A 21,477-nucleotide genomic window follows, 5' to 3' on the forward strand; every position below is an offset into this window, starting at 1 on the left:
CTGCTATTGTACAATCACATTGCAAGAAAAGCCCAGACAGATCCTGACTAACTCAGACTAAACTAATACATTCTCATCCTCGAGGATGGCACTTATCCCTCATAGTGCCCAACAGTCCTGAAATGCTTTTAGATTCCGTGTACTTGGCTCTTCTTCCACAGTTAGTTACCCAAGTACGGACATACCCCCAAACATTGTCAGGCAGTCAGCCTCTGCTCCCCAAGTCCAGAACCCACAGGTAATGATCTTATCCAGCCCTGGGACATCCTCCTCCTTCCCTGCCCCTCATACCCACCCCCCCCCCACCACCACTGGATGACCGAAGATGAAGAGGGTGCGGCTAAAATGCAGCCAGAAGGTGAGAACAGCTCTGCCTGTCCAATATGTAAATTGATTTGCAGCCTCACACACTCCATGTACCTGTGGTACACAGTCTCTACCAGCCCACGGAAGAGACAGGTGGCTGGGAGATCTGTATACAAACTGAAAAGCCTGCAACCCCCCTCACCAGGCTTTTGTTTACAAATTTGGCTCGGTAGCTACCTCTGCAAACAGCCACGTGACTCAGCAGAGAGATGGCCACCTTTATAATAATATGTCTAGGATTGGTATGATTTTGGGTTCAACCAAACAAAGTTGGGATAGTTCCGATTAACGGAAGCTCGATTTGAGCGAATGCTGTGTAAGTACTGTCTGTACACAATTACCGGTCACCAAGAGATGATGAATTATACACCAGCATAAAATTTTACAGGAAACATATTTATCAATTTCAGCTTTATCAAACAGTTATTAAGAGAAAGAAAGGGGGGAAAAAAGGGCTCATTACAGTTAGACCATTCTAAATGTGCATGACTGTTGGAGCTATCTTTTCCAAAAACTTGGCTTGACCGTTACTCACTGCACTGAATTTTCAGCACCAATCACTGGTAGAACTTCCCATCTTGGACTCCTTCCTCTTGCAATACACTGCTTGCAATCGCATCTTCCCATCGGTTTGAATCCTAAGGGTGTTTTCTCCGCATCTCCTGCCAAAAGACCACACCACCATCTGTCACAAATCTCTCTCTGCCCAGCTCTCTCTAAAATCTTCTCCCAATCCCACCATCCTGATTGGTTGACACAACATTCCTAAATTGAAACATGGCTCCTTACCTTTGGCCAAAATGAAAGCATTCTGCCAGCAGGACACACTGCTTTTAGAGAAAACTACTAAAATGAAATGGTTCACAGCATAGCAGTAGAAATCTTAGCCCGGGCACTTGCAACACTGTGTGTCAGACAGAGTGGCCAGCAGCACTGGGGCTCCACAGGGGACTGTCCTGTCTCTCTTTCTCTTCATCATCTACACCTTGGACTTCAACTACAACACAGTCTTGCCATCTTTAGAAGTTTTCTGATGACTCTGCCATAGTTGGATGCATCAGCAGGGGAGATGAGGCTGAGTACAGGGCTACGGTGGGAAACTTTGTGACATGGTGCGAGCAGAATCATCTGCAGCTTAATGTGAAAAAGACTAAGGATCTGGTGGTGGACCTGAGGAGGGCTAAGACACCGGTGACCCCTGTTTCCGTCCAAGGGGTCAGTGTGGACATGGTGGAGGATTACAACTACCTGGGGATACGAATTGACAATAAACTGGACTGGTCAAAGAACATTGAGGCTGTCTACAAGAAGGGTCAGAGCCATCTCTATTTCCTGAGGTGACTGAGGTCCTTTAACATCTGCCGGACGATGCTGAGGATGTTCTACGAGTCTGTGGTGGCCAGTGCTATCATGTTTGTTGTTGTGTGCTGGGGCAGCAGGCTGAGGGTAGCAGACACCAACAGAATCAACAAACTCATTTGTAAGGCCAGTGAAGTTGTGGGGGTGGAACTGGACTCTCTGACGGTGGTGTCTGAAAAGAGGATGCTGTCCAAGTTGCATGCCATCTTGGACAATGACTCCCATCCACTCCATAATGTACTGGTTAGGCACAGGAGTACATTCAGCCAGAGACTCATTCCACCAAGATGTAACACTGAGTGTCATAGGAAGTCATTCCTACCTGTGGCCATCAAACTTTACAACTCCTCCCTCGGAGTATCAGACACCCTGAGCCAATAGGCTGGTCCTGGACTTATTTCCACTTGGCATGATTAACTTAATATTATTTAATTATTTATGGTTTTATATTGCTATATTTCTTCACTATTCTTGGTTGGTGCGACTGTAACGAAACCCAATTTCCCTCGGGATCAATAAATTATGTCTGTCTGTCTGTAGGTTTACTGTGGAAAGTTAGGGAGCCACGAGTTCTGCTTCACACTCTAAATACAGGTTGCAGAAGAAGTTTGGGTAGTCTCCAACTTATGAACATTGATTTCCCTTACTCCCCTCTGTTCCCCCTCCCCCTTTTTGTTCTCCCCCATTCTGATGAGCCTCTCACCTCCCCCTCCCCCCGCCACCATTATGACCGCCCAACATCTCTCTCTGGTCCTTAGCTCCTTTTCTTCCTTAGTCCACTGCCCTCTCCTATCAGATACCTTCTTTTGACCTGTTGTTGCATGAGTGAAGCCACTGGAGAAAGTTACTGATAGATACAAAGTAGTTTCTTTATTTGACAAAGCAAGGTACAGCAGGCATCATTCGGAAAAACTTTCGGTCGAAAGGTCTGGCTGGCTCAATGTGGGGCTTGATATTTTGTGTGCTAAACATCAAAGGACAATTGCATTAGTATGGACCATGCTTTCTTTGAAACTACACACAAACTCCACACCGATTCACACCCACACCACAGACATTCAATGAATTTTAATCAGCATTGTCTGGTGTGAGATTCACGGCTTTTATGAACCCATTGTTCAGAAGCTGCACTCCAAACTACATATTCAGATGTGAAGACTGGTTGCCAAAGTAATTTGCTAAATGTAAATGTGCTAGACCCATCCCCTCCCAGCTTCTTGCTTCATCCCTCTTCCCTGCTCACCCACCATTCCCCTCACCTGTCACCTGCCAGACATACTCCTCTCCCTGCCTACAACTTCCTTTTCCGGCTTGTGCCCTTTCCCTTTCTGGTCCAATCTGTCGACTGTTTATTTCTCTCCATAGACGTTGCTTGACCTGAGTTCCTCCAGCATTCTGTGTGGATTTCCCGCATCTCTATACAATCTCTTGTCTCTGCTTCAATCCTGACTACCGATGCTGTCTGTGTGGAGTTTGCAAGTTCTGGATTTCCACCTATGTTCCAAAGACATGCAGGTTAACTGTCCCAGTGTGTGTGTGTGTGTGTGGGTGGGTGGGTGGAGAATCCAAGGGACCCAGTGGGGACGTAAATGAATTAAGTTTCAGGGAACTTATAACAGTACAATACAGTATAAATCGTTCTGCACCTTCTACTCTACAATCAATCAAACCCTTCCCTCCCACATAGCCCTCCAGTCTTCTTTCATCCACGTGCCTATCCAAGAGTCTCTTAAATGTCCCTAGTTAGCTGAAAAGGTCAATGGACTGAAGGGAATGCTGAGTTCAAGCATGGATATAATGGACTGAATGGCTTCTCTTACTCATAAAATATAACAAATGAAAGCATTTTGGCTGGATACATAATGGCTTGGTATGGCAGATGCTTTGTCCATGACCACAAGAAACTGCCAGGAGTTGCAGACACAGCTCAGCACGTCTCAGGAACCAGCCTCCCTCTATCGATTCTCTCTGTGCTTATCTCTGCCTCAGTAAAGCAGCCAGCGTAATCAAAGACCCCACACTTGTCCTCACAGTCTACCACATTATGACCTTGCATTGTATTGTTTACCTACAACGCTCGTTTTTACACTTTATTCTGAATTGTTACTGTTTTAGCTCAGTACATTCTGTAATGATTTGATCTGCTTGAACCCTCAGGACAAGACAGGCTTTTCACTCTATATGTACATATGATAACAATAAACGAGTACCTATACTTGATCGGCAGAGAGCTGTGGACGCATATTTCAGTCTCCTCTCCATCTCATCTTCTGTCAGTGCTTTTTGCTGACTCAGTAAAACAGCCAAAACAATCGAAGACATCCACCCCAGACATTCTTTCTCCTCCCTCCCACCACTGGGAGCAGATACAGTACAAAGGCTGAAAGCACACCATGCTCTGTGACTGCGTCAGTTCCACTGTTGTAACAGCTTGTTGCAACAGACTCCTGACATATCTGCCCTGTAATGATCTTACACCTCACAGTCTACCTGCACCGCACTTTGTAGATGCTGCACTTTGTTCTGTTAATGAATTCGATTGTATTTGATTAACTTGGTATTATTTGTCTCAAGTACACGGAAGCATACAGTGCAATGTGTCGTTTGCATGAACGACCAGCAGTCTGAGGATGTACTGTGGCCGTGTATCTGGTGCCAATGTTGAATGCCCATGACTTACCCTAACCTGCACAGTTTGGAATGTGGGAGGAACCCAGAGACCAGAGTCCAGACGTCTGGAGCAGTGCCATAGTTACTCCAGCTCCCTTTCCTTCCTGTCTTCCTTCAGCTGCTCACTGTGTGCAATTTTCATGCTCTCTCTGTTTCATCCAGTGCTCTTTCCACATCCCAAAATCCACAAATTGTTAAGTTAACCAACTATCCCTAGCATGTTGGTAGGTGGGTAGAATCTGGGGGTGTATCATGGGGAAAATAAAATGAGATTAGTTTGTGGTTAGTGTAAATAGATGCTAGATGGTCAGCATGGATTCAGTGGGCTGAATGGCTTGATTCCATTATAAAGTTGCATTACCACCTGATACAGAGGCTCCAATGCACAGGGTGGAAAGAGGCAGCAGAGGTTTGTAGACATGGCCAGCTCCATCACAGGAGCTACCCTCCCCATCATTGAGGACGTCTTCAAAAAAGGCAGCACTTAAGGACCCTCACCACCCAGGACCTTCCCTCTTCTCATTACCACCTCCTGCAGAGGTGCAGGAGTCTGAAGACACACACCCAATGCTTCAGGAACAGCTTCTTCCCCTCCATCATCAGATTTCTAAAGAGTTTATAAACACTACTTTACTAGTTAATTATATTTTATTGTACCATAATCATTTTTTACATCTTGCATTGTATTGCCGCCACGAAATAACAAACATCACAGACGATGTCAGCGACATAAACCTGACTGATTCTGAACTTCAGACACTTGTGCTGGCTTTCTGGTCCCAACATGATCCAGTGCGGTGGCAATGGGTTCCCCTCTGGTACCAACGTGATCCTGCCTTCTCCCTGTAACCCCTAACCAATTAACAATCTATTAATCTCTGCCATAAATATACACCCAGTCCTCTGTGGCAACGGTTTCCACAGATTCACCTTCACCTGTCTGAAGAAATTACTCTTCATCTTAGTCTTAAAGGGATATCTCTTTTTTCTAAGATGTGCCCTTGGAATCTGGACTCTCCCACTAATGGAGACGTCCTCTCCGGCCAGGTACTTTCAGTATTTGGTAGGTTTCAATGAAATCCCATCCTCATCCTTTTGAACTGCATAGAGTAGACCCAGAGCATTCAATCGCTCCTCACAGGTTAAGCCTTTGATTCGCAGAATTATTCTTGTGAACCTCCTTTGAACCATCTCCAGGGCCAGTACAACTTCCCTTGGATATGAGTCCAAAATCGCTCTCAGTATTTATTTATTTTTATTTAGAGATAAAGCACAATAACAGCCCCTTCTGGCCCAATGAGTCCAACTACACTTATGTACCAACTAACTTAGTAAACGTGGGAGGAAACTGGAGCTCGTGAAGGAATCCCACTCGGTCACGGGGAGAACATACAAGCATCTTTCAGACAGAGGTGGGATTGAACCCCAATCGGTGATAGCTGGCTCTGTGGGAAGTTGTTAGAATCTATTGTTAGGTACGAGATTACAGAGTACCTGGAGGCACATGACAAGATAGGCCAAAGCCAGCATGGTTTCCTGAAAGGAAAATCCTGCCTGACTAACCTACTGCAATTTTTTGAGAAAATTACAAGTAGTGTAGACAAAGGAGATGCAGTAGACGTGGTGTATTTGGATTTTTCAGAAGGCCTTTGACATGGTGCCGCACATGAGGCTGCTAAACAAGATAAGAGCCTATGGAATTACAGGGAAGTTACTAGCATGGGTGGAGCATTGGCTGGTCGGCAGAAACAGAGTGGGAATAAAGGGATACTATTCTGGCTGGCTGCCAGTTACCAGTGGAGTTCCACAGGGGTCAGTGTTGGGACCACTGCTTTTTACAATGTGTGTCAATGATGTGGACTATGGGATTATTAGATTTGTGGCTAAATTTGTCCATGATACAAAGAAAGTAGGAGGAGTGGGTGGTGTTGAGGAAACAGAGAACCTGTAGAGAGACTTAGATAGTTTAGGGAAATGGGCAAAGAAGTGGCAAATGAAATACAATGTTGGAAAGTGTATGATCAGGCATTTTACTGTAAGGAATAAATGGGCAGACTATTATTTAGATAGGGAGAGTATTCAAAATGCAGAGGTGCAAAGGGACTTGGGAGTCCTTGTGCAGGATACCCTAAAGGTTAATCTCCAGGTTGAGTCAGTGGTGCAGAAGGTGAATGCACTGTTGACATTCATTTCTATAGAATACAAGAGCAGGGATGTGATGTTGAGGCTCTATAAGGCACTCGTGAGACCACACTTGGAGTATTGTGTGTAGTTTTGGGGTCCTTATTTAAGAAAGGATATACTGACATCGGAGAGGGTTCAGAGAAGATTCACAAGAATGATTCCAAGGATGAAAAGGTTACCGTATGAGGAACGTCTGGCAGCTCTTGGGCTGTATTCCCTGGAGTCCAGGAGAATGAGGGGGGATCTCATAGAAACTTTCCAAATGTTAAAAAACCTGAACAGATTAGACATGGCAAAGATATTTCCCATGGTAGGGGAGTCCAGGACAAGAGGGTATGGCTTCAGGAGTGAAGGATGTCCATTTAGAACAGTGATACAGTGAAATTACTTTGGTCAGAGGGTGGTAAATCTGTGGAATTTGTTGCCACAAGCGGCTGTGGAGGCCAAGACATTGGGTGTGTTTAAGGCAGAGATAGAGAGGTTCTTGATTAGCCAGGGCATCAAAGGGTATGAAGTGAAAACTGTTCCTGAACCTGTTGATGTGGGGCCCAAGGCTCCTGTACCTCCTTCTCGATGGCAGTATGGAGGGGATTCTTGGTGATGGACACTGCTTTCTTGTGACAGCACTCCTTGTAAATGTGCTCAGTGGTGGGAAGGGCTTTTCCCATTGTAGACTGGGCAGGTGGGTACCTCACACTGCCAAAGCGAGAGGTTGAAGATATCCATAAATCCATATCCTAGTCATTGGGAGCATTTAAGGCAGAGGCAGATAGGTTCTTGATTAGCCAGGGCATCAAAAGGTATGGGGAGAAGGCAGGGGAGCGGGGATGACTGGAAGAATTGGATCAGCCCATGATTGAATGGTGGAGCAGACTTGATGGGCTGAATGGCCTACTTCTGCTCTTATATCTTATACTACCATGCGGCAGTTGAAAGGTGCTGATTAAACCAGATGAGAAGGCTTTTTCTGTTGCATTCTGACCAAGTTTACTGTTACTGGCAGCGATGAGTGCTCTATGGTTCCTGTTCCTTAACGCAAGCTCACAATGAGGAAACCCACATTGTCAAATTACAACCATGTAGCCAATTAACCTACTAACTGGGAGTAGGCAGTTTAAGTGGTTTAGCACGGGCTAGATGGGTCAAGGGGCTTCTTTCTGTGCTATGACTCTTTGGGATGGGGAGTTAAAACTGGTGCACCTGGAGTAAAGCCACGGGGAGAACTTGCAGGCTCATTGCAGAAAATAGCATATTTGAAACTGGAGTTTGTTGCTGTAAAAGTGTTATGCTAACCACTATAAGACCTTAAGATATAGGATCAGAATTAGGCCATTTGGCCCATCATTTGTTCTGCCACTCAATGCTACCATGCTACCCCATGTACGTATTTATATGCATGCATTATGTACTGTATGTACGAAGGTTCGATCCCACCCTGTGGTAACCTTTCAATTCAGTGGCATTGTGAAATTAGCTTCCAGGATACAACTGGTTATGTAGGGGAAAAACTGTACAATTAAAATGTAGAGTTTGAAGAGATGGGAGAATCTGATTGAAGGACAATTTGCAATTCACCAGGGGGTGGTGGGCTGAGAAACGTGGCAGGAGCTAACTCACGCTGTCAACAGAAACTAAGAGACTGCTCTCAGTGAAACTATTACAACAAAGGAAAATGGCACATCCTGTACTGGCAGAGCGTAGGTGAATTCTCACGCACGAGGGCGTTGGTGACACATCCTCCAACAATAGACAATGAGGACAAAGAATGTGAGGTATGATTATTGGCACTGCTGTAGTGACTCAGGAAATACCTTTCACCCAGTCCGCCTGACACCACAACTACCTGCTTAACTGCAAACCTGTCAGTGGAAAAGTTTAACACGCACAAAATGCTGGAAGATCAGACAGTGTCTACTGAGGGGAATAACCCTGAGGAGGGATGAGATAACCCATGAGGGGTAGGTGGAAGAGGGAATCTTATGGGGGGAAGGGAGGGTGATTGATGAGGAGGGATGAGATAGCCCATGAGGGGTAGGTGAAAGAGGGAATCTTATAGGGGGAAGGGAAGGTGATTGATGAGGAGGGATGAGATAACCCATGAGGGGTAGGTGGAAGAGGGAATCTTATGGGGGGAAGGGAAGGTGATTGATGAGGAGGGATGAGATAACCCATGAGGGGTAGGTGGAAGAGGGAATCTTATAGGGGGAAGGGAAGGTGATTGATGAGGAGGGATGAGATAACCCATGAGGGGTAGGTGGAAGAGGGAATCTTATGGGGGGAAGGGAAGGTGATTGATGAGGAGGGATGAGATAGCCCATGAGGGGTAGGTGAAAGAGGGTATCTTATAGGGAGGTTTGATGCTCCGTGGAAGACATGGAAGGAGGAGGGGCACCTGAGGAAGGTAAGGAGAAGAAAAGGGATGAGAGGGTGTTCTGTTTGTTTATTTATTAGCTTTGCAAATCAAAGACGTTCTTTAGAGATTCAGTGGTGATACAACATGATTGGATGCTAAGAGACTGGAAACCATCTCTCAAACAGGTCACAGGTGTGTGAATAACAGGAGAACACGGGGGACTGTTGCTTTTTATGGGGCGGTGACACAATGAATGTAAAGACAGATGTACGTATTTGTTGTCATACTCTTGTGATGGAAGTGAGACAAATTCTTTGGGTCTCAAAGGTCAGAGCTCTGGACAAACAGTTTTAATAATGAGTTTATTTACAAGGGGAGAAAAGCTTGGGAACACAAGCGGCTACAATATTCACACAAACGTGCTTAGAATAGGCGAGTGTGAGAAAAGTCGAGTCGGCAGTACAATACACGGCAAAACAGTGTGGGGACAGAGTACAGGTACGCAAACAAGCAAGGGAAAAGTAACTACGATACCTGCCACCCCTTGACCATGGGCAGGCAAGGCTCTCTGCTAAAGGGACAACAATAAATGCTCCCACAACCCTATTCGATGCACACCTTACCACGTGTCTCCAGTGCTGTTCAGCAGTCTTCAGCCTGGAGGGAAGCAGGGTGGTCCCTCGAGGATGGCAAAAAGAGAGCGAGCCAAGCACATGTAGCACCTTTATAGGTCGGGGGCTGGAGGGTCCAGCCCAGGTGATTCACCAGGGGGGGGGGGGCCAACGGCTTGGTGCTAGACGGGTTAATCCAATTAAGGTGGCCAATGGTTAAGTGTGCATTGATTAGTTGGGAGAGGCGAAATGTTGACTGGCAGGTGGTGTGACCTCCGACCAGGTGAGGGCAGTGCTGTCATGTGACAGGCATGGCTCTCCGGATATACATACACACTATGACACAGTGAAAAGCTAGGCTAGCATACTGTTCACGTACACAGTGTGATCAAATCATTACACAGTGCACTGAGGCAAACAATGACAGGCTCAATGCAGACTAAAATATCAAAGTTAATTTAAAAAAGTGCAGTGCCTGTAAATGATAAAGTGCAGGACCGTAGGAAGGGAGTGGCAGCTGAGAGAGGGTGCAGATGTGATTCAGCAGGACGCTGCTTGGATTAGAGAGCATGTCTTCTTGAGCGAACGTGGGCTTTTCATTTTGGAGCAAAGGAGAATGAGACGTGACTTGACAGAGGTGTACAGGGTGATAAGGGGCATGGATCGAATGGATGGCCAGCAACTATTTCCCCAGAGTGACAGTGGCTAATGTGAGAGGGCATAATTTTGATTGGTGTATAGAGAGGATGTCAGAGCTAAGTTTTATACACAGAAAGTGGTGAATGTGTGGAATATACTGCCGGGGTGGTGGTAGAGACAGATATATTAGGGAAATTTAAGAGACTCTTAGATAGGTACATGGATGAAAGGAAGTGTAGGAGGAGGAGAAATGGCTTAGATTGATCTTGGATAGGTTAAAGAGTAGCACAATCCCGTAACCCTATACTGTCCTGCGCTGTTCTTTGTTTATTTCATAGGTAGAACCAGGAGGGAGGTGCAACTTGGTGGTAAAGGAAAGGGGATAATAGGGAAACCACTGAGTTCAGCAGAGGCGTCGACCGTCATGAAATCAGTAATTATCAGAATGCAACTCGCTTGATGCTCCAACCCCACCCCATGAATCCACTTACTTGCAAACTGCAATCCCCTGGATTTCCCTTCCTCCTCCCCACCCTCCCCACGTCCCGCCACCCTTCTCACGTCACTTATCCCTGGGCGCAGATTCACTGCTTGACTGTCTCCTTTATGCGTAACTCAGGCTGGTGTTGTAGGGAGGCACGTGCTGAGGTCTGGGGGGAAGGTAAAGTTCCTGGTTCCCCTACCCAACACCAGGAGAGTTTAGTCACTGTCTCAGTGTCTTTGCTGTACACTAGGACAAGCAATTAATTCCCTGGAGACAGCATCCTGCTGATATGGGATAGGATGAGGGACCTTGGGAACCATGGTGGTTGATTGGGATATTCAGGATGTTGGATGTCTCTGGTAGACGATATGTCATACAGTAGGGGTAGAATTGGTCTGCTCCACCATTCCATCATAATGGTTTATTATCCTTGTCAACCCCATTCTCCTGTCTTCTCCTGTAACACTTGACCTCCTTACTAATCAAGAACCTATTAATCTTAAACATGCCCAATGCCTTGGCCTCTACAGCTACCAGTGGCAGTGAACTTCCCAGGCTCACCACTCCTCTGGCTAATGAAATTCCTCCTCATTTCTGTTCTAAAGGGACTCTCTTGGTACTCTGAGGCTGTGCCTTCTGGTCCTAGACTCCTCCACTACTGGAAATATCCTTTCCACATCCACCCTATCTGGGCTTTTCAATATTCAATACGTTTCAGTGAGAGCCCACCTTGATGTGGGAGCACAGCACTGTGACATTCTCTATGTTAGAATAACTAGTTGATGCTGGTGTCTCAGTAGTTTTGTCATCTTTCTCTTCCAGGTTACGGACACACAGTTCCTCTCTCGGATGGCGGCAAGGCCTTCTGCATCATCTACTCGGTTATTGGGATCCCTTTCACCCTCCTCTTCCTCACCTCTGTTGTCCAGCGTGTCATGGCATTGGTAACCAGGCGCCCAATCCACTACATTCACACCCGCTGGGGCTACCCCAAGCAAAGCGTCGCCCTCGCACACGCCTTCCTGTTGGGGCTGGTCCTCCTCCTGTGCTTCTTCCTCATCCCCGCCGCCATCTTCACCCAACTGGAGCAGGACTGGAGCTTCTTGGAATCCATCTACTTCTGCTTCATCTCGCTCAGCACCATCGGCCTGGGCGACTACGTGCCCGGAGAGGATGGGCACCAGCAACTGCGCGAGCTGTACAAGCTGGGAATAACCGGTCAGTGCGGGCAGAATGTGGGAGCGGAAATGATGTGGTGCAAGAAAGTAGAAGGCCATGGGTTCAAGGCCCATGCTAGGACCCTGAGTGCATGTTGGAGAGTCAGACTAACTTGACACTGTGTGGTGTATTTTGCACAGTATTTAGAACATAGAACTTAGTAAAACTTAGTAAAACAACCATATAAGACAGTACAGGCACTTTGCACACGATGTTGTGCTGACCAGCTTACTGCAAAACCAGTCTAACCCTTTCCTCCTACATAGCTCTCCATTTTTCTTTCAGCCACATGCCTATCTCAGAGTCTCTTAAATGGAGCCACTAATAGTTTATACGGCTGCTTCTGGATTACAGGGCTACTTTTGGATTATTTTGAGTTGCTCGATAGTGGGACAAACAAATGCAGAGTCAAGAAAGCTCACGTGAAAATTAACTAACAAATGTGTAAGCTCACTTTCACACTAACAGGGAAGAGTTGTAAGTGCTCAACTTTAAAATTCCATTGTAACATTTTCTTTCTTTGTCTTCACCAATGAGTTGGGCGAACCTCGTAAAACTTCAAAACAAACATAATGATCAAATTGAGTGATTGCATTTTGAGATTGATAATGTCTTTCCTGAACACAAGCTGCCTAACAAATACAGACGACAGTTTAGAGCCATCCCTGATTTTGCCACAATTTCATCCAATTACCCCCAGTTGAAGTTACCTCATAACTTCTGTTTTCTGCCAGTCTCTTGGCATTGACAACCTTCTGCTTGTACAGTTAGTCTGGAGAGTAATAGTAAATGTTTAACACATTGGTATTATTGATGGGGAATGATTGATAGTCATTGACTTCCATTGTTAGATATTAGAACACAGGCCCTTCAGACAGTCCATTTTTCAGATGAAACATTAAATGCGGACACGTTTTCTCCTCTTGAATGGACATAAAAGTTTCTTCAACTTTTGGCCATTGCATTTTTCCCAACCACACCTAAAAAAGATTTGAACTAGTCATTTGTTTTTTTGTGGGGTCTTGTAGCTGCAGAAAGTTCCATCTTAGGCACTAGCCTCCCCAGCATCAAGGGCACCTTCAAAAAGTGATGTCGCAAAAAGGCAGCGTTTGTCATTGGATCGCCGTCTCTCAGAATATGCTCTCTTCTCATTACTGCCACCAAGGATGAGGTACTGGAGCCTGAAGACACATGCTGAATATTTAGGTACAGCTTCTTCCCCTCCATCATCAGATGAACAATGAACCCATGAACACTTCCTCACTTTCAAAACTTTTTAATATATTAAAAAATATATAAATTTATTAAATAAGCAGCACTATACATATTTGTAGCAAAATGGTTAGTACAATGCTTTGTGACCCAGGTTCATTACCCACTACTGTCTGTAAAGAGTTTTTTGTTCTTCCCGTGACTGCATGCGTTTTCCACCGGATACTCTGGTTTCCTCCCATATTCTAAAGTCGCATCAACCTGTACCTGGACCGTAGACCTGCCCGTCCATGTACCTATCCAAGCTGCTCTTAAATGTTTCAATGGAACCAGCAGCAAACACCTACACTGGCAGGTTGTTCTACACTCGCAACAACCTCTGAGTGAAGAAGTTCTCTCCTCATTGAACTCAGGTTCCCCTTAAATATTTCACCTTTCACCCTTAATCTATGACATGTAGTTATAGTCTTCCCAACCTTAGTGGGGAAAAAAGCACTTACCCTATCTATACCTCTCATAATTTTGTATAAGATTCAATAGTTCCATTTAATATCAAAGAAATGTATGCAATATACATCCTAAAATTCTTGTTCTTCACTAACATCCATGAAAACAGAAGAGTACCCCAAAGAATGAGTGATGGTTAAAAATGTTAGAACCCCAAAAGCCCCTCCTACTGCCCCCCTCCCACACCCTAACCCTATTCTCCTACGCTCCAGGGAATAAAGTCCTAACCTATTCAAACTTTTCCTATATCTCAAGACCTGGTAATATCGTTGTAAATTTTCTTTGGACTCTTTAAATCTTATTGATGTGTTTTCTGTAGGTAGGTGACCAGAACTGCACAGAATACTCTAAGTTAGACCTCATCAGCATCTTTTACAATTTCAGTGTAATATCCCAACTCCTGTTTCAGTACTTTGATTTATGAAGGCTGATGTGCCAAAAGCTATTTTTGCGACTTTACCTACTATACCTGTGACACCACTTTCAAGGAATTATGGATCCTGTATTTCCAGATTCCTCTGTTCTACCACACTGCTCAGTGCCCTACCACACACTCACCGTATAATCCTACCCTGGTTTGTCCTCCCAAAATTCATCACATCATACTTGCTCGCCTTAAATTCAATCTGCTGGTCCAGATTTCTCTGCAAGTTTTGATCACATTCCTTGCTGTCCACAATGCCCCAATTTGCACTATCTTCCTTTTTCTGTGCAATTAACATTGAATCAGTCCAAATGAATTTTAATTTCAGTTCCATGCAATTCTGATAAAATGTTAACTATTTCATTCCTCATTGATTGATGTTGCCTGAACCCCACTGATATCTCCAGCATTCTCTGTGTTTAGTTCTCTTTTTTTACATCTTGATCTAAAGAGATTTGACAAAAATATTGAAGCAAAATTAACGTTTAGCTTAGAACTAAGCAGGAAAGAGTGGGGGAGTCTAAGACCTGAGGACAGCCTCAGAATGGAGGAAGTCTGTTTAGAACAGAGATGAGGAGGAATTTCTTTAGCCAGATTGTGGTGAGTCTGTAGAATTCATTGCCAAACACAGCTGTGGAGGCCTTGTCATTGGATATATTTAAAACTAACATTGATAGGTTCTTGATGAGCCAGGATGTTAAAAGTTATGGGGAGAAGGCAGGAGAATAAGGGTAATATTCAGCCATGATGAAATGGTGAAGCAGATTTTGTTATTTCCCAACCAAGTGAAAAACATGAAAGTTATAATATTTATAATTTAGCAGAAACTCGCACATGAAGTGGCAATTCGGGACAAACTTGAATCACTGATGGATGCTCGATAGCTGTGGGAGGGCTTGAATGCCATCACCTCCTGCAAAGTGAAGCCAAGTGTCACAGGTGACAAGGCCTCACCCCCAGATGAGCTCAACGCCTTGACCATCAAAACATTCACAAACTCTCACAGTCCTTGACTATCCTGTAATTTCCGTCTCTGAGGCCCCCTTCAGGAGGGTGAACCCATGGAGAGCATTCGACTCGGATGGGGCACCTGGCCAGCTACTGTGGACCCGTGCTGATCAACTGGCTGGAGTGTTCACCGACATCTTTAACCTCTCATTTCGGCAGTCTGAGGTACCCACGCCTCAAGCAGGCTTCAATTATACCGGTGCCTAAGAAGAGCATGGTAACCTACCTCAATGACCTCATCCAGTAGCACTTACATTCAGTGTGATGAAGTGCTTTGAGAGGTTGGTAACAAAACATATCAACTCCTGCCTGAGAAGTGACTTGGATCCACTCCAGTTTGCCTACTGGCACAACAGGTCCACAGCAGCTGCCACCTCATGGGCTCTTCACTCAACCCCGGGACATCTAAACAGCAAAGGTGCATACATCAGAATGCTATTTGTCGACTACAACTCGGCACTCAATGCCATCAACCGCTCAAAACTAGTAAATAAGCTTCAAGACTCTGACCTCATTACAATTGGATCCTCGATTTCCTCACTTGGAGACCCCGGTCAGTGCAGATTAGCAACAACAACCTCCATCAGCACAGGTGTACCACAACTTAATGTGCTTAGCTCCCTGCTCTACTTGCTTTATAACTGTGAGAAATAGCACAGCTGTTTAAGCTTGCTGACACCATCACTGACGTTGGCCAAATCGAGGGTGGTAATGAATCAGCTTATGGGAGGGAGAGTAGTTCCACAACAACCTCTCAGTCAATGTTAGCAAGACCAAGGGGCTGATTATTGACTTAAGGAGAGGGAAACTGGAAGTCCATGACCAGTCCTCATCAGGGGATCAGAGGTGGAGGGTCAGTAATATCAAATTTCTCAGTTAATAATGAAGAAAGCATAACAGCACCTCTACTTCCTTAGAAGTTTGCGAAGATTTGGCATGACATCTAAAACTTTGACGAACTTCTATAGATGAGTGGTGGAGAGTATATTGACTGGTTGCATTATGGCCAATTATGGAAACACCTATGCCCTTGACTGCAAATCTTACAAAAAGTAGTGGATATGGCCCAGTCCATCATGGGTAAAAACTCTCCCCACCATTGAGCACATCGACATGGAACATTGTCGCAAGAAAGCAGCATCCATCATCAAGGGCCCCCAACACCAGGTCATTCTCTCTTCTGCTGCCATCAGGAAGAAGGTACAGGAGCCTCAAGACTCACACAACCAGGTTCAGGAACAGTTATTACCCCCAACCACTTGAACCAGTGAGGATAACTTCACTTGTCCCATCACTGAAATCTTCCCACAGCCCATGGACTCAATTTCAAAGACCTAAGGCTCCTGTAGCTCCTTCCTGATGGTAATAGTGAGAAGAGAGCATGGGCTGGATGCAGGGGGTCCTTGATGATTGATGTTGCTTTCTTGTGCAGCACTCCATGTAAATGCGCCTCATCTTCTTGTGGTCATATGCTTAACATTAAGATTACTTTGTGGGTAGTATTTTTATACAATATTTTCAGAGCTGTCAAAGAGCTTGCATTATGATATATAGTGTAAATTCTGGAATGCGTGTCCTGAGCTAAGCTGCAACCATAATTGCAGTGATGTCAGGGAATGAAGGATACAGTATTAGCAGCATTTAAAAGCCATCCAGATAAGACAGCGTTATATTTAGATGGCATCATATATAGCACTGGAGGAGCCAGAACGTTTGGAGTATTGTGTTTAGTTGTGGTCACCTTATTATAGGAAGGATGTGGAAGCTTTAGAGGAGATTTTCCAGGATGCTAACTGGATTAGAGAACATGTCGTCTGAGGACAGGTTGAGTGAGCTCGGGCTTTTCTCTTTGGATTGAAGGAAGGAGAGAGGTGATGATAGAGATGTACAAGATGATATGAAGCATAGATCGAGTGGATGGCCAGAGACCTTTTCCCGGGATGGAAATGGCCAAAACCAGGGGGTATATTTTTAAGGTGGTTGGAGGAAGGTATAGGGAGGATGTCAGAGGTAGGTTTTTTACACAGAGTGTGGTGGGTGTGTAAAACACCCTGCCAGAGGTGGTGGTAGAGGCAGATCCATTAGGGACATTCAAGGAACTCTTAAATAGGCACATGAATGATAGAAAAATGGAGGGTCAGTGGTAGGGAAGGGTTACATTGATCTCGGAGTAGGTTAAAAGGTTGGCCGAAGGGGCTGTACTGCTCCCTACACTGTGGGAAGATTAAAAGCTGAAATTAGTGTAGGGTTGCTGTAACTTGGTGGTTGGTGGTCAACACAGACTCAGTGGGCCAAGGGGTCTGTTCCAGTGCTTTATCTTCCTCTGCCTCAGCCAAAGAGTGCTCAGAGTGATTAAACGGAATGGGGGAAAGGAGTAGAAGAATACCTTGCCGTGGTGGGGTGACGTGGGAGAAATGAGGAGGCTTTGCACAACACTAGCACTGGTGTTGGAGTGTCCTGACTCCCAGCTGCAAGTTCTGTAGAAAACCCCAAGTCTGATGGGAGGGCCAGTCTGCCCAGTGACCTGAAGGTCATTGAGGTTGAACTTAAGCAGAGTGCTTTCCATTACACCTGATCTGAACCACATGTCGCCTCTATGGGCTGGGGGAGGCTGTGTATCACATGTGCCTGGAGCGTGTGAGACTGCAGCCCCTTTTCACATATCTGCGACAGCTGCTTCTCACCTTCTGGTTACACTTTAGCCCCACCCTATTTATATACGGCCATCCAATAAGGAGGGGGCAGAGAGGGATGCGGATGTCCTTATCAACTTGCTCCTGGGGCTGGTGAAAACAGCCATCTGTGGGTCCTGGAAACGAGTGGTGGAGGGATCTGCCCAGGCAGATGGCTTGGCAATGTTTAGGGGGTATGTCTGTGCCCAGGTAAATATTGGGAGGGAACACACGCTGTCCACGGCAATCACAGAGGTGTTCCGGGGCCATTGGGCTCCATGGGGGGTTAGTGCCATTATTCACAGAGATGGAAACACTTTAGTATAATGTCATTTGCCTAGTAGTTGTGTAGTTATTGTCTCAGTCACTGGTTTGTATGTATTTCTGCACTGAATTAGTAATAAAGATATTTTGTAAAAAAAAAATCTGAAACCCCGTGACTCTGAGGGAACAAGCAGTAACACATGGTAGCCTCTCTCCATACCACTACCACAGCGGGGCAGGAGGTCAGCTCAATATTGGGAGCAAAGGCTCCTGGACAGGTGTGGAGAACTTCAATCACCACTCTGAACTGTTTACACTCAATTTCAAGACCTATTTACAACTCGTGGTCTCAGTATCATTTGTTAAATGGTGGTGTTTGTTGGTCTTTATGTATAGACTTTTATAACTTCTCTTTTTCTTGTAAATGCCTGCAAGAAAATGACTCAAGTTAACATATACATACTTTGTTATAAAGTTTGACCAAGTATGTAAACTAGAGGTTAGAGGTCACAGATAAGATAAAAGGGAAAAGATTTAAGAGGCCTGAGAAGTAATTTCTTTATACAGAGTGTAATGTAGTGAGTACCTGGAGTGAGCTGCCAGAGGATGGTACCATTACAATATTTAAGAGGCATTTGATAGGTACATGGAGGGCAGGGGCTTGGAGGGTTCTGGCCAAACACGGGCATCTGGGACCAGTTGGGCCGAAGGGCCTAGTTTTTGCGCTGTATGATTCTCTCTGATTTTAAGCTGGGGAGGTGCAGTAGTGTAATGATTTACAGCCCTAGCAGTCGGGGTTCAATTCCCACTGTTGTCTGTAAGAACTTTTTACGCTGTCTCCAAGACTGCGAGGATTTCCTCTGGGTGCTCTGGTTTCCTCCCACATCCCAAAAATAGTGACGCACATGTTAGGGTTAGCAAGTTGTTGGCGACACTTGGGATCTGCCCCCAGCACATACTCAGACTGTGTTGGTTGCTGATGTAAATGTCACATTTCATTGTATGGTTTGATGTTCATGTGATGAATAAAGCTAATCTTTCTTTATCTAAGATGAATAATTTTGTGCCTCCTGCATCTAATTGTACCTAAAATTAAATAACATGTCCTCTCATTCTCTCTAGTCTACCTCATGATTGGTCTCACCGCTGTGCTTGTTGTCCTGGAGACCTTCTGCGAACTTCACAAGCTCAAAGAACTCAAGAGGATCTTCTACCTGAAGAAAGAGAAGGCGGAGGATGAGATTAAGATTCTGGACCAAGATCAGCTCTCGTTTCCTTCAGTCATGGACTCCGTGCCCATCAACAGAGAGCAGCAGAAGCTCAGCGAGTCTTTTGTCCCCAGCCCAGTGCCCTACCAGTTTACAGAGGACTCTGCCAATCGGTGACCGTCTCTCCAGGTGGACGCCACCCCCCAGGGCAAGATTGGCCAATCCTTCCCCTATGTCGTGGGGCAAATCTGCATGTAACTAGCATAGGTTCTCAGGCAATCTACTAGCTCTAAATTAAAAATCCTATCATTATACAGAAATTAGAATATGACAAAAAATGTGTAAATAGCAAGGAGAAAGAACTGTACATTTAGGTTATCAAGAACACTGTTCAGACATAATTCAGATTTATTTATAACATGTACATCAAAACATACAGTGAAATGTGTTGTTTATGTTAACAATCAACACACCCGAGGGTGTGCTGGGGGGAGTTCGCAAGCATCACTACACATTGCAGTGGCAACATAACATACCCACCATGTTCAGCAGAACAACAGCAAAGCAAGTCCCACCCATCCATTTCCTCACACACAACCCCAGCACGGGCCGCCACTCCTTACATAGGTCTCACAGACCACTGGACACACCGACAGGGCTTCGACCAACTTGACGCGAAGATTAATCTGGAGTGACCCTCCCCTCTCTCAAAATATTTAGAAAGAGCCCCATTACAGCATCTCCCCCTGGACTTCTGATAAAACCAACCTCTGAGGAGGCTGTCCCTCAGCTAAAGAGACAGGGTGTGTAGTAATTTGTGCAAATAGTCATGATGAGAGTATTAATTGGTATTTTTAGGGTGGTGGGTCACTGTGTGTTTGTGGTCTCCACACCACTCGGAGTAGCATGGGTCTGATTGTACAGGCCTGGAATCCCCAAAAAGCAGGAGAAAGCCCTTAAGCCCACCTGGCCTATTCCACCTGCTGCTGGATCAAGACTTATCTCTGTCCTGGTCTGTAATGGTGGCCTGTCCTGATCCTACAACTAAGCCTAGATTCATTTGTCTTTAGGTGAGAGGCTTTCTTTGGGATAGGCACTTTACCTTGAGCAACACACACTCAAAATGCTGAAGGAACTCAGCAGGTCAGGCAGCATCTGTGGAGGAGAATGAACAGTCAATGTTTCAGGCCAAGACCCTTCATCGGGACTTGAAGGGAAAGGGGCAAATGCCAGAGTGAGAAGTTGGCATTAAGGGAAAGAATAGAAGCTGTCTGGGGGCAGGCAGGGATGAAGTAAGAAGCTGGGAGGTGATTGGTGGAAGAGGAACTGGACTGGAAAAGGAGAAATCTAATAGAGGACCATGGAAGAAGGAAAGGAGGGGACACTCAAAATGTGGAGGAACTCAGCAGGTCGGGCAGCAACTATTGAGGGGAATAAACAGTTGGTGCTTTGAGCCGAGATCCTTCATCTCCATATTGCTGCCTGACATGCAGACTTCCTCCAGCATTGTGTGCGTGTATGTTGGGTTAATCTCTTGTGCTTAGGGAAGGAGGGAATCAGGGTTTGGCCTGAAGCATTGAGCATGTGGACTCAAAAGCATATCAGACTAATAAGTAAGAACAATTACAATAAGTGGAGAGGGGGGGAAACGAGTTGTGTTATTTGTAGGAATGGACAAGTGTACAATTATCAGGAATAGTATTGGACCATAAGACATAGGAGCAGAATTAGGTCATTCAGTCATCCCTCCCACCTTCTCCTTTTAACCTCTGACATCGTAGTAATCAATAATCTATCAATCTCCACTTTAAATATACCCAATGACTCGGTCTCCATAGCCGTCTGTGACAATAATTTCCATAGATTCATCACCCTCTGCCTAAAGAAATTTCTCCTTACCTCCATTCTAAAGGCTGGTATTTATTTTCTGAAGCTGTGCTCTCTGGTCCTAAACTCCCTCACTATAGGAAACATCCTCTCCACTCTGTCCAGGCCTTCCAATATTCAGTAGGTTTTAATGAGATTTCCCTCCCCATTCTTCTGAATTCCAGCAAGTACAGGCACACTTCATACATGTACACTTTCAATCTTGGGGACCATACATCCTTGAAATGTGGGAGGAAGCTGGACCACCTGGAGGAAAACCATGTGGTCGTGGGTTGAACGTACAAACTCCTTACAGACAGGGGCAAGAATCATGCCCTAATGGGTAATCGCTGGTGCACTGACAACTACATCTTTGCACTTTATCTGGCTGGACCACATCTGGAGTGTTGTTCTCACTTCTAGTAGCTCCAT

The 21,477-nt window shown here is 45.3% G+C and overlaps 1 protein-coding gene across 1 annotated transcript; it reads left to right on the forward strand.

Moving 5' to 3' along the window:
- The first annotated feature begins 325 nt into the window (after positions 1–325).
- LOC132401331 (potassium channel subfamily K member 1-like) lies at positions 326–20,995 on the forward strand. Its single transcript, XM_059983459.1, has 3 exons — positions 326–358; positions 11,467–11,884; positions 19,094–20,995. Exons 1-3 carry the CDS (start codon positions 326–328, stop codon positions 19,354–19,356), a joined length of 714 nt encoding a protein of 237 aa, XP_059839442.1. The 3' UTR covers positions 19,357–20,995.
- The last annotated feature ends 482 nt before the right edge of the window (positions 20,996–21,477 follow it).

This window comes from Hypanus sabinus, chromosome 10 (genome assembly GCF_030144855.1).
Source record: "Hypanus sabinus isolate sHypSab1 chromosome 10, sHypSab1.hap1, whole genome shotgun sequence".
NCBI lineage: Eukaryota > Metazoa > Chordata > Chondrichthyes > Myliobatiformes > Dasyatidae > Hypanus > Hypanus sabinus.

Bases quoted from the DNA above. Each gene is read 5' to 3' on its own strand.
- LOC132401331 (XM_059983459.1), top strand. From the start codon at position 326: ATGAAGAGGGTGCGGCTAAAATGCAGCCAGAAG. The intron at 359-11,466 runs GTGAGAACAGCT...GTGTCTCAGTAG, and splicing joins GGCTAAAATGCAGCCAGAAG to TTTTGTCATCTTTCTCTTCC. The intron at 11,885-19,093 runs GTCAGTGCGGGC...CATTCTCTCTAG, and splicing joins GTACAAGCTGGGAATAACCG to TCTACCTCATGATTGGTCTC.